This window comes from Pseudopodoces humilis, chromosome 11, assembly GCF_049639895.1.
Source record: "Pseudopodoces humilis isolate 2021_Gansu_Grassland_sample_001 chromosome 11, ASM4963989v1, whole genome shotgun sequence".
Taxonomy (NCBI): domain Eukaryota; kingdom Metazoa; phylum Chordata; class Aves; order Passeriformes; family Paridae; genus Pseudopodoces; species Pseudopodoces humilis.
Window position 1 is genome coordinate 21,152,616 of NC_142210.1, and position 13,423 is coordinate 21,166,038.

General features: G+C 47.6%; 1 protein-coding gene across 1 annotated transcript; it reads right to left on the reverse strand.

Annotated features, from left to right (window-relative positions):
• Window positions 1-2,013: 2,013 nt before the first annotated feature.
• On the reverse strand, window positions 2,014-12,220 carry CLDN11 (claudin 11). The gene is made up of 3 exons (XM_005525099.3): window positions 11,886-12,220; window positions 8,976-9,140; window positions 2,014-3,166 (listed from the first exon to the last, which is right to left on the reverse strand). Exons 1-3 carry the CDS (start codon window positions 12,109-12,111, stop codon window positions 2,934-2,936), a joined length of 624 nt encoding a protein of 207 aa, XP_005525156.1. The 5' UTR covers window positions 12,112-12,220; the 3' UTR covers window positions 2,014-2,933.
• Window positions 12,221-13,423: the final 1,203 nt, after the last annotated feature.

Genomic DNA, 13,423 nt, shown 5'->3' on the forward strand with positions numbered 1-13,423 from the left:
AGGTGCTCTCCCCATCATGGGATGGGTTCAAGAGCTGCAGCTGGTCCTGGTGGAGCTGGGGAGAGCTCTGCTGGGCATCAGGGACCATCACCTCCACAATGGGGGGACTGCCACAGCTCACAGCCACCACTCCACACTTGCTGTTAGCAACAGTGTGGGGCAGTTCTTTGATTCAGGAGAATTATATTCGATCCTATTTTGAGGCTATGGGTCAGCAAATGAGGGCTAAAAGCCTTTATTAGCCAACAGTGGCCAATCCAGACCAAGAGAGCCCCACAGGGGAGCAGGGTGCTTTGGAGGGGCACAAAGCAGGTGTTTCAGCCTTGATCTTTTAAAAACTAGGAAAGTTTAATGTTCCTTGTGCTTCCTCAGAACACTCCCCCTCTGTGGTGCCAGCACTAATACCCCACCACATTCTTGGCCCCATCTCCTCGCACCCCATGGCTGCAGATGTACATTTTCCCTGCAGCTGCTGCGGGGTTGCTTTGCTTTGTTTGGTTTTTAATCCTCGTCCCTGAAATAAAACTTCTTCTTTCCTCCAAGGAGCACTCCCAGGGACTTTCAAGGGTTGGATTTGGGGTTGGATGCTGGTAAACCTCTGGCTATGGGCACAGAGCCCCAGCACCATTCCCTGCCGAGGGTCCTCAGCATCATGTGCATGAGGATCACGGACTGGAAGGGACAAGGTGCATCCTAAAGGTGTGGGCAGAAAAAAATCCCCTAAACGCTGCTTGGCAGGGCTCGTTCCCAATCAGGTCATGCACCTCCCGCAGCACCAAAACCCTCCCCCGGGCATCCGACACAGCTGTTCCTGTGCTTTTCCCTCCCAGTTTGCTCCAGGGCTCTTTGCAGGCAGCATTCCATCGGATTTCTGCTCCGAGGTGTCCCGGGGTTAAGAGGGTAAATCCGCGGGCACAATCCACAATCCCCGGGCAGCCTGCACAAGCTGGCACGCCTGTGCCCCCCTCCGCCCGGGGCACCCGCACATCAATGGCAGCACTGAGAGCATCCCCCGGCTGTACAACAACTGCCTGTGCCCTGCCTGTGAGGTCATGGGCACAAGTGTCCTGCCACCGCCCGCCCGGGACACTGCGCTGCACAGCACAGGCTGCTCGCTGTGAAGGGCAGATTGCTGCCCATCCCTGAGCCGGGCAGCCAAAGGGGCCTTGTGGAGCACAGCCAAGCTCCCTCTGGCTCCCTTCAAATGCTCCAGCTTCCCACGTGGAGGAGGGGAGAGGTAGGAGCTGCAGCATCCTTGCCCATGGCTGCGTTTATCCAGTTTGGTTTCTCCAGATGCAACAGACCAAGGACAGTCCAGAATGCACGAGGCTTGACTGACAGACTTGTTTTCCCATTATTCATCACCCCAAAAACTTGGTTGCTCAGACCCTTCTCCTCCTCCTACCTCTCCACTGGGGCTCTCCTCTTGCCCATATCTGAACAGCAGCTATTCCTCTCTTCCTTCTCTTGGCTTACACAAATTGAACTGAGTTAACATCTCTGGGAACAGATGGGATTTTATGTCAGTGTAATGAAATTGCTACAGCCTCTGGTAAGGACAGAGTTAGATCTTGATCTTACACAGTTCTAATCAGAGAAATGACCCCAGATCAAACTCCTGCTTTAGATGAGAGCACTTTCAGCAACACGAGGTCTCAACTTCACAGTGCTTAGGGTCGTCTCCACCACTTCAGGGGCTTTCTAATCCTTCCCAATATAAAGAAACCTACAAGTGGGTACCACTGCTACAAGCTGCTACTGGGAGCATTGAAAGAACCAAAGGATAAGATTATGGACAGTCCCATGCAGGAAAATTACTCATATTTTAAATATTCTTCATTTAATGCTGCAGCAGAGCAGAATTTTTCAGCTTGAACTGCTATAAAAAAAATTCTTCAAAATCATTGGCAAATCCCTGTCATGGAAAAACTGGCTATGGAAACACACAGGAAGGAAGGAAAAAAAGGAAGTCAGGGCTTGCAGGTACTCTGTTATTTATTGTACAGTATTTCACTGAAAGTACAAAGGCATCATCAGTACTCACCAGAATTGTATTGTAACAGGTACATTATACTGCATGTTAAAATGTGCTGCTTTAACGAGGCAAGACAGAACACAAACTTAGAGGAAGAAAGAAAGGAGTTTAAAAAAATGTAAAAATACATTTTTTAGTAACAGATCTGTACAAAAGAAAAAAAAAAAAAAGAAAAAATAAACTAAACCAGAGGGCAGGGACAATAGCCCCCAAAGTCATTTATAACTATTTTAAAAGGCACTGTTATCTACCATGTCATTAGGACCTTTGGGTTCGGTTTCCTTCATACTGATGACTGTGGGGGTGGGGGAAACACTGTTACTAAAACGGTGAGACTCATACAAAAGTATTTACAGAGAAAGGCAGAAAAATCCCCTCCTCTTGTTCCAAAAGAGAAACATTTGCCCAGTGGGAGAGGACAGCCTTTCTCCCTATCCTCTCTCCCCAGCCGTGCCAGAGCCATGACCTTGAGTGGGGAAAAATGAAACAGTGACGATGGGGGAGAAGCTGTCAGAGTCCTCCTAACAATGGGAAAGTGTCTCTCTCATTTCTGTTTTATTGCTTTAAATTCTCCTATAATCAGGGGAGCTAGAAGATAAACTAAAATCCCTAAAACCCACACCAGAACCCCAAACCATCCTGGCTGCAAGAAGATGGGGCAGGTGGTCGGGACAAAACGGCGAGGACCAAGAGGTAGGGCTGGCTGGAGCTGTCTTTCTAGAAAAAGGGGGCAAAGAGACGGGGAGAACAATGCTTCAAACTACCAGACATTTGTGCTGCTTTTCTAAATCTCCCCCTGGGAGCCTGCCAGCCGTGCGTGTCAGCAGAAGCAAACCCAGGGCACACGAACCCACCAGCCAAAGCATCCGACGGCAGCCGTGGGGCGTCCCCGGGGCGTCTACACGTGAGCGCTCTTGGCGTGGGTGGGCGAGCTGGATCCCGAGCCGTAGTAGAAGCGGTTCTCACCGAAGGTCTGCGCGTCTCCCGAGCAGCACACGATGACACAGCCGCCGAAGAGGCAGAGGGCAGAGCCGATCCAGCCCGTGTAGAGCGAGTAGCCGAAGCTCATGATGGTGGTCTCGCGGTGGGCGCACACCGGGAACCAGATGGTCGCCACGACGCCGCACATGGCTGGGGACAGAGGGAAAGGACGGCCTTAGGGTTCCAAACTGGAGGGAGTGGCGCCAGAGTGTCATCCCACTGTCCGGGGACAGAGAGGAAACCCATCCCTCCTCCCTTCCAGCCCCACGGTGGCACCCTGAAGCAGCGGCATCAGGGCTGGGTGCAAGAGATCTCCAAGTAGGAGGCAACATGGGAGCCTCAGGAGTGAGAGATGGAGAGAGAACAGCCACCTCTCCCAGGCACCACCAAGAAGGAAAAACAACTGCTGCCTGACACAATATAATATATTCATTAGAAAGGAAGCAGATTTGTTCCCTAGAAATAACTTTAAGAGGGGAAAAATGAGAGTCATCCCTGAAACTGATGTTCTGCAGAACAGCAGAATTAGGAATAGATTAGATATGAAGCAAGGCCATGAAAACCATATGGATCAGTGAGAGAATAAAATCTGTGGACCAGTGTGAACTGGTTTAAATCCCTATTTCCACAGCGACTCACCCATATCACTCCTCATCATTGCAGTGGCTCTACTGAGTGGTCACATAAACATCACCAAAATATCCCAGCACTCTAAAGCAGAGTTTATGAAATATGAGCAGAAAATGAGCAGGGACAAAATAAGCAGCAGTTAGGCATTGCTGGGGTTTTTTCATGGAAAAGGAAATGTCTTGCAGCTCTGGAAAACAGGTTCTACTTCCCTGTGGAAAATTTCTATCAAGCGATGGAGACAAACCCAGCAAGGCTCTCCAGACATTTACTGAACTGAATAAAAATGGGACCCAAAGAGTCTGCAGAAGAAAATACAGAATCCTATCTAGGGACTAGAGCGTGTCAAAAAATTACTGCAGGCTTCACATTTTACTTGATATTCCATAGAGGGTTTTTCCACAAAAAGCCAGAAGGCAGCTGCAGTGGTGCTGTGAGGTGACATGTGAGGAAGACAGTCCCCACAGAGTCCCCACATGCACCAAGGGCAACGGGAGTTGATGGTGTTAATCACCTCCCAGGAGCAGGTCCTAAAACAATACTCCTTGATGGCCTGTACATCTGAGAAGAATTAATCTGTCAATATTTACTTGCCTCTGGGACAAGCTGTGCAGGACTCCATCCTTGTGGCTATCAGAGAATCAGAGCAAAACAATAACAGGACCGTGGCAGCGTTACAGATTTCCACCGACCGTGTTAAAAGGTATCTGGAGGCAGTGTCAGAAAGTTAAGGTTGCAAGAGGGAAAAAGAAAGGGGTGAGATTAAAAATAAAGTTGTTTAGTTAAAGCAGAGAACAAACCGTAGCTCCTGGCCAGTACAGCAAAAAACCCATCCCCAAAGCAGCAGTTATTGTGAGAGAAAATATTTTCTTATGGAAAAGAGAAGAACATTTGAAGGATGCTTATAAAGCCAGAAATAATTTTGGGCCTCCTCAAAGGAAGGGCCCCGCAGCTTTGGAAGGAATTTTGGAGAAGGCAGGGAAGGGAGAAGAGGATTTCTCCTGCATGTGGAGTGGTCCTGCAAACAGCTCATGAGCCTCCAACGCTTTCAAACAAAAATGTATCAGTTGGGAATCCACAAAGCATTCTAATGGGCTCTGGGAACAAAGCTGCTTTGTTGTCCGAAAAAACACAATCATCTTTTCTTTCTCTGTCAGCAGTAAATATATATATATATTTGTCTATAGACTATAAGAGCCTTATCTCTCCAGACCCTCCCCCACAAGACAGCACTGAAGAAAACACTTGCACTGGGCTGAGAAGAGCCCTCAGGGATGCTCACACAATGGCATCTCTTGTGCTTGTGTCTCCACTACATGTAAAACCACCTTATTTTAATGCTGACAATACCAGAAAGCTGTGAAACACAAGCCAAGGACTTTGCATGGGTTCACTTGACCTCCTGTCCTCAGAGGCCACCAGCTGCCGTCAGTCACCAGTGACCCCATTGCTGAGCAAGAGGAATGCCCTGGAACAGAACTGGGTTTCATTGCTCTGCATAGATTAGGTTGGGCTGTAAATCCTCCGAGGAGATGGGAAAAGGACAGTCAGCAATTGCAATATCTCTCTATGGGCTCAAATTTTATTCTGGTTGTACCACAGGGAAAGGCTGAAAAAAAAGGTGATTTGACAAGAAACCCAAAAAGATTGGAAAAGGAGTTCTAGGGCAAGTTTCAAGTTCTAAAATGGCTGCCTACATGGAAAAGAAGGGTAGATAGAAGTTGTTATCTCTTCTCTTGTGCTGATGTCAAGACACCCTTTGCCTCTCTCTAAACAAGAGATCTTCAGACAGTAGAGCTGCTGCAGCCAATATAGTCTAGCAGAAAAATAAAAGAAAGTCTGCAAAGAGAAGGAATATTTTCTATTAGAGCAACCAATTTAGCTGGGAAAACAGGCCTGTTTTGGGGCACAGGTGTGGAAATCCTGCCTGCTTTTTGCAGCTGGAGTAGGCAGTCTTGTAAAAGCCACTGCCTCTACCTAAAATTCCTCTTGGCGCTGCATGGCATGAATGTCCTTGCTCCATTAGACTGTGGTGGATCCACAGGGATACATCCCAGCTTCCAGTGTTTCCAAGTCTTTTTTAACTGTGGATTTGCAGAAGCTCAGTCTGCTGAGCTGAAACCCTTGATACTCAACATTAGAGATGTGTTGGAGTCAGAAGGACATGCACAGGGACAAGAAGTGCAGAAGGTGCTTGGGGAGCTGGAGGAGGGGGAACAGGATTGTTCTAAGTCAAGGGACAATGAGTCCCTGCCAAATTCCTTAACAGTAAGTTAAAGGCTTTCTGCAGAAGAAAGAATACTTTTCCTTCACATCTAAATTTAACTATTCCGAATTGCTGACTCAGAGTCACACGGGTTTCTCTTTCAAAGCATTTAGTTGAAAAAAATAGATACCATATATTTTTTTTCTCTGTTCAAGGCAATCTTTTTTCTTGATACCTATGGTTTTACAAGTAAACCTCATGCAGTCTTCAGAAAAACTCATTAACATCCTTTATTTAGTACACAATGGCTTATTTTGTAGCAGCAATTCCCACTAACATATATTTTATCTGTTTTCCAGTGTCTGAGTCCTTCTCTTCCACAGGGAAAATGCCCCCTTGGTTACCAGCAAGGGGTCCTCCAAATTAATATCAACAACAAGGGCTGGGCCAGGGTTTTTCCATCAACACCAACATGTGAAATGTTTTCATATCAGCCCAGAGCAAACCTCTGCTGACGGTTGTTTTCGGCCATAAATCAATTCTCTGGGTCAGATAGGATCAAGCAAAGCCATAAACACATCAGCAGCAGAATAGCAGGGCGTGCACACAGGTTGCACTCCAGCAGCCTGTGATTATCAGTGGACAGAAAAATCAATGGAATATCTAAGCCCATTGTTTTCCTGGCAACTTTTCAGCTTTTTATATATATAATTTTTTTTTTTTTTGGCTCTGTGTTGTGTTTCAATCCCTGTTTTCCCTTATAACAAAATTCAGTGACAAACTGCCATCCCTTCCCTGAGCAGCAAGTGAAGTTTGCCATGGGGCCAGCTCCCCTGTTTGCATCCCCACTCCCTATTTCTGCTGCATTAGGGAGTGTTTTGGGGGCCACTTTCTTTTAACCAGAGCTCTGGGTGTTGCTCTCCCCTAGAAACCATGAGTGAGAGTTCAGTGGCCAGAGGGTGAATAAAAACAGTCCAGGGCATGTTAGCTCTAGAATATAATGGATTTTAACTCAGTATTGTATCTTTTGGGGCCTGATCCATGCTTGTTAAATGCTCTGGAATGGTGACACCTCATCTTGCAACTAACAGATCATTAATCAGCTTAAAAAATGTCAAAGTCCTAAACTCTGTACATTATTCTTCTTCCAAAGGGACTGTCTTGCCGATGAGCCTGAAAAAAATGTGCTTTGTAACTATAAATATGGGTTGGTTTTCTCTCTTTTTTTTTTCTTCTAAAATAAAAGCAACCTAGGAGCAAAAGAAGGTTATTTATTCTTCATTTGTGATATGACAAAAAGAGCACTATTGTAATTGTGACTAAAACATTGTGGCCAGGCTGCTGATCCCAGCCCAGATAATTTTTAGGGCATCAGCAAGACCAGTCATTCATTCACCTGTAGGTGCTTTAGAGCTCACAGGGGTGAAAATCGTTATGATCTGGTCCAAATCTGACCCAAAGAGCATTTGTCTGCCAATGTCTCCGTGATACAAATGTGAGAGATGTGATCTCTCACATTTCCTTTCCTCACAGGACCCACCTAGTTGGCAAACCGTGTTCTGAGGCCGAGGGGAAGCTGATTTATGGAGCACCACAAGTCTCCATCATCCCCTGCTGTCCCCGCTGGTGTCCCACTGCAGCATGACTGGGATGGGATAGCGGCACACCAGACACCAAACCCTGGTGGGACACTGCAGCATACAGGATTTCACTTGTTCTAACACAGCAGTACCCAACACTGTCACTGCAATTTGTTATATGTGAGCTGGCCCTGTCATCCTCATGCCCTTTGGGATTTTTAGGGACATTCCTCCTGCCTCCACATCTGCAGCCATGCAGGCAGGCCTGATCTGCAGCATAGTTCTCCTTGACTGGAACAAAAATCTTGTGGCTTTTTTGGCAAAGTGCAGCTCTGATGGGCCTGGGCAGGGCAAATCCATCAGAGCAGTCTCCTCCAGCACCATAAGTTCATTCACAGAAGAAAACCTCCACTTTTTCTCTCACTTCTCCAAGCCCAAATACGTGTCTCAAGGTTCCAGGGGATGAAGATCACATTCCAGCATGGCTGTTCGTGATTGGGGTGTCCTAGACAGGCCCTATAAAGCTGATATTAGGACTTCCAGCTGTGCTCTTAAACTCCACAGACACCAATAGGCCACCCTTAGGCTCAACCCCTCAGATTTGGGATGTACAGACTTGTGCTAAGCACAAGGTGACAGAGTAGGGATGGCTCACATGGAAGGAGCATCCAGAGGACAGCCCTTCCGAGTGTGCTGCTATATTCAGTGCCCACTTGAAAAAGAAGAAGAAGAAGAAAGAAGACGGGCATGATGTCAGTGCTGGCTGCCAGAGAGCAGCAGAGCCACACAAAGAGGCCACTTTGCCTCTCCCCTCCTCCCCTGCCACAGACGGGTGAAAACAAGGCCCCGCAGGCTGTTGCTGAGATGACGAGGCCTCAAGAACATGCAGGTGTTGCATGGGGGACAATGAGCTCTACAGTCTGTGCTGCTCAAAACAATCTCATCCACAAGCACCGAGGACGGGAAGAAATTCCCAGGGGAGCCTGGAGGCCAAGGGCAAGGCTGGCCCGAGGGGGTTGGGAGGCACCGAGGGCATGCCAGTCCTCTTCCCGTGCGGTGCCATCCTTCTCCCCACGTCTGCGCCACCTCCATGCTCCATCCCCTGCCACAGGCTGCCACAGGACCAGCCCCATCCAGTAAGGGCTTCCCACAGGAAAAATTTGGAAGCTCTGCCTTCCCTATAAGTAGCTTGGAAGTTTAGACCCTTTCCCAAAAATCACTTCCACAGTGCACCAGCACAATCCCTGCCTGCAGGCACTGCCTGTGTGCGAAGGCCTTCCAAGAGAAGCCGTGCCTGAGGACTCCACAAGGCGAAGACAGAGGGAATCACAGCCCTCCCTCTATCCCTGCTTCCCTCCCAGCCTCCTGCCCTTGTCCTCCCACTCCTGTCCGTGCCTTTTGTTCACCCACAGGCTGCAGCAACGCTGGAGAGCTCCAGGGGCAGCTCAGCCTGCGCAAATCCTTCCAGGAGAACGCGCCCGACCAGCCCGCACCGCCCGGGAGCGGGGTCTGGGCTCCAGCCCTCCACACGGGGCAGGTGCCTTACCCAGGAGGATGATGAGGATCCCTCCCAGCTGGGACCGCCGGTACTTGGCTGCCCCCGGCTCGTGGCCCATCCGGATGCAGGGCAGGACCGTGATCAGCAGGAAGATGGCAGGGAGGCCCAGGACGGAGGCGGCGATCATCAGCGCTCGACATGCTTGGACATACCCTGTGGGCAAGGCAAAGCATGAGGAGTTCAGTATTTGGCACAAGAAAAGGAGACTTTGGACAAAAAATCCTGTTTGATTAGAGTCCAAGAGCTGCCCGGAGTATGGGAAATGGGCTCATCGCTGTGTAAACGTTAAATCTTCACCAGGCACACAGCAGTGAGGCCGCAGTGCAGTGGGGAGTGTGTGAACATGGGAGGTGCAGCATCACAGCTTTCCAACAAACAGCACTGCCCAGAAAACACAAGCTCTTCCTAGAGATACACTGGGAAATCATGGAGCTGGAAAATAAGGGAGGGAAAGTAGAAGAAATTTTCTCTAGGAAGGAGTTTCCCTATATCTTTGCACAGCGAGAGTTTGATTAAAGAACAAGAATTTAAAATCTTTGACATGAAATAACAGTAATTTAAAGCCTCAAAGACTCTCCCATCATTCAGAGGGCTGAATAGTTGAAGACCCACTACTGGCACTGCAGGTCCATGGCATGGTGCCAGCAGCTGCCCCAAGGCAATGAGCATGGTTGAGCTGGGAGGAGGAGGAGGAGGAGGAGGAGGAGGAGGGACACTCCTGACCCACAGCCACATCTCAGCACTGCACCCCAGGAGCTCAGCCTGGCTGTGGGGTCTCAGAGGAGATCCATGACTCGAGCTGAGTACTTGCACAGCCCTTCCTTTGGGAGAAGACTGTACCTTACAGAGCTGCTTGAGCTGCCATGACCAAGGGACACGTTATTCCTCTGGATCCCTGTGGACATCACAGGATCCCCTGGCACTTCATCAGCTCCCATTCCTCTCCTACCTGTCCCTGTGCACAAGGAAACAACAGGGACCAGGGGCTGTGGAGGTGCTGGGCAGTAAGATGATATTTCTGCCACTCTGCAAGGGTCTATGTATCAAAATATATGATTTTTTAAAATATTGATATACAACATGTAAATCTAAATTTTATAAGCTATATTTTATATGTAATGTATATAGGCTATAGAAAAATTACATATAGGTAAATTATACCAGGTCATTACTAGCATACAAAAGGAAAAGGACAAATGTCAGATTTGTCCCAGTGCCTAGTGACCTCCCCCAGTTTTCAGGACAGTCTCAGCACAGTGAGTGTGCTGGCTCTCTGTCCCCTCTTATTAACAAGAAGAAGCTGTCAGATGCACACATGGAATTTCAAGATGCTTCAACAACACCAGCAAAGAGGGACCTCGAGCACATCCCACTGACACACAGGTACAACACTAGGAATGAGGATTTTACAGTTTCTGGAAATGCAGACACTCTCTGTATTCAATATTTCCTTGGTTTTTTCAAGAAGAAACTTTAAAAAAAAATTTTACCTGAGGAGTTCAGGGCATAAAAAGAGACCCTAAACAAAGGAGATGGCTGTACCCAGTGTGGATTATGTGGAATCAACCCCAAGTAAATGAGAATACAAACAATCCATTTTAAAGACTTGATTCAGACAATGAAAGGCTCTAAATATATTTCAGCTATTGGGCACACCAGGATAAATTTCCCTCTCTTGCCAAGCTGTTGGTATCAAACAGGCTACAAGCAGAAACATCTTGGTTTGTGAGTCGCTTCTGCTTGAGGGAAGCTTTGCTCTCTGCTACTGCAAGACCCATTCACTTATTTATTAAGTTGCATTCACTAATGTTTCTTTGGGCAAAACCTTCCTCTGTCTTCTCTGTTGGATCAGATTTAACAACAGTAGCAGTAAGGCAGGCAAACTTACTAAAATCAAATAAAAGAAAAGAAGCACCCACAGAGAAGGGGAGAATGAGAGACTCGACATTGCTAAGTGCTGTGTGACACAGACCAAGCTCTGTAACAGAGAGAAATCCAGGAATTATCTTTTTAACCTCTTGTAAAATTATTTTCACAACAGTTCAAAGCAGTAAATAATGAAACATGAAAGAAAATGACAAGGAATGGTCATTTCTGCCCTGTCAGCTTTGAGAGAGGTGCCTTTGACAAGGTAGAGGAGTTGCAATCTAAAGCGCAGAAGAACAAAGTGCTACAGCGTGAGCAGTGGTTGAAACTGGCAAGCTCACAAACTAAATTTACAGGGACCAGACATCACAAGACTTTGTCAGGTTTAATTAGCTCAAAAAGATGAATTAACACTGATTAAACACCTTGCTTAATTTTTGCTTTGCAGTAAACTAGATGAAAGTTACTATATCATTAAAAAGCAGCAAGTTAAATACAGTTACATCAGTTTGCTGTGTAAAAAGTTCTCTCTTGCCTCGAACCTGTGAGAAGCACAAGACCATCAAGACTAATGATGATCTGAAAGATTAAAAGCCATAGCAGCATTAATAATAGATGCTGAAAGATTCATTATGCTCCAAATTACTTTAAGGAATCAAACCATAACATTTGTAATAGTTCACCATCCCCTTGTAATGCTGTATTACACCTCAGTGTGCTCTGTATGTTCTGCAGTGCAAGACACCAAAGAAGCAGTGAGATTTTGCTAAGAGCAATGATTAAACATTAACTGGATTTTAGTTGCCACAGAAAACACCAGACCTGGGTACGATTAAAACCAGGTGTAAATCAATGAGAATCATGTTCAGAGCTATCATTTTACCTTCTTTAGCGCATTTAATGGACCATCTCCTGTGCTGATGAAGCCGCAGGAGCTTCAGCATCACCTCGGGCGGCAGCAGCACCTGTGCTGCTCTGGGCAAGGCTGCAGCCCCCACTCGGGGTGGGAAAGGGAGGATGGGACACGCTCACCTGGCAGAATGAGGATGTCCACGAGGGGCTTGCAGTGATAGAGCCCTGTTGCCATGACACAGTCTGCCCACAGCCCCTTGGATCCCAGCTCATCCATTTTCCTGCAGGTGGTGATGGTGTAGCCGCAAGTCACCACCCAGTCGTTGGTGGCCGTGGCCACAACCACCCCGATCCACCCTACAAAACTGCAGACAAATCCAGCCAGGTGCAGGCAGGTGGCCACCATCTCTGTCCCTTGGTGGGAGAGCTGGACAGGACAGTGTCCCGGGGGTCAGCGGAGCCGCCCGGCGAGGTCCCGGCTGCTGGAGCAGGAGCTGGGCTTTGGCAGGACGAGGTTCCTGCTCAGGCTCTGCTGCAAACACCCGGCTGCCTCTGGCTGCTCCCTCCCTGGGAGGGGTCAGAGCTGCCTCCAGCCCCACAGCGCAGGGGAGGAGCAAGTGGGGAGCCCCAACTTCTGCCAGAGCATCCGCAGCGTCCGAGGGGAAGGAGGGTGTGCAGAGGAGATGCACGATCACACCCGAGCGTGCTTGGAAAACAAGCCAGGGGGGTTTATTCAAATGCAAACGGCCCGACTATTCGAAATTTAGAGTAGAAGGAGAAAAAATTAAGGCAGTGTTTGAGAGTTGAGCTTTAATAAGACACACTGGTACCTCCTCATGGAAAGATAAAGGGAAAAATGTGGTGGACAGAGTTACTCAAGAGGTGGAATTGATCACCTCATCAGAGCCATCAGCACAGCAGCAGTAAAGGGACAAAATCAGTCTTAGGTCTTCCTGATGTTCCCAGTAATTGTAAAAATATAAAAGATCCATCACTGCTTTCTCTGCTATGCTTGGGCTTTCAGAACTAGAACTCACTGAGACTTAAATAGTGTTTAACAGCACCATAGTCCCACTTTTTAATCCCCAAATTACAATGAGCAACTTTTAACTCGGACTTTTAGTCTGAGTAAATTTACTATATGAATTTTAGTACATTTGATAAAACAGGAGCAGCCCAGTTCAAAATGCCAGGGGTGGAGAAGCTTCACATCTTCCCGTTCTGCACCAGGAGAAACAGGCAGGCAGGACATTTTCCTAACTTCGCTCTGTATTTTCACAGCACACATGTCTGTTCTCGAGTGCCAGCACATCCCTGAGGATATTTCGTGGCTGTCTTCTCCTCCAGGCTGCTGGTTCTGCCAAGGGAAGGTTTGGATCCGCATGCCTGCAGAGACCACTAGTGGAGATCTGTCTGCGGTGCACGGGCAGCGACAGGGAACAAGAAAGTGACACAAAAATGAATTTCATTCACTCCTAGAGCTATCAGTGAAAAAGAAATACTGGAAACGCCACTCCGACTTTAAAGTGCTAGGAATTAAATATATCCAGCTCCTCATCCAAGGGTGTTTTTTTGCCATTCTTTAACAAATAAAAATAAAAACGTGAATAAGAGCATCCTAAGCTTCATTTGTCACCTGCTCTTTAGGGCCAAAATTCAAGGACATGAGGTCACAGTTACCTGTTAAAGCTTCACCTGAACACTAGAGCCCTACGAAA

Coding starts and splice junctions, on each gene's coding strand:
- CLDN11 (XM_005525099.3), bottom strand. CDS start 12,111: ATGGTGGCCACCTGCCTGCACCTGGCTGGATTTGTCTGCAGTTTTGTA. Junction 9,141..11,885: donor GGACATCCTCATTCTGCCAG/GTGAGCGTGTCC, acceptor CCTTGCCCACAG/GGTATGTCCAAGCATGTCGA. Junction 3,167..8,975: donor GATCCTCATCATCCTCCTGG/GTAAGGCACCTG, acceptor CTCTGTCCCCAG/CCATGTGCGGCGTCGTGGCG.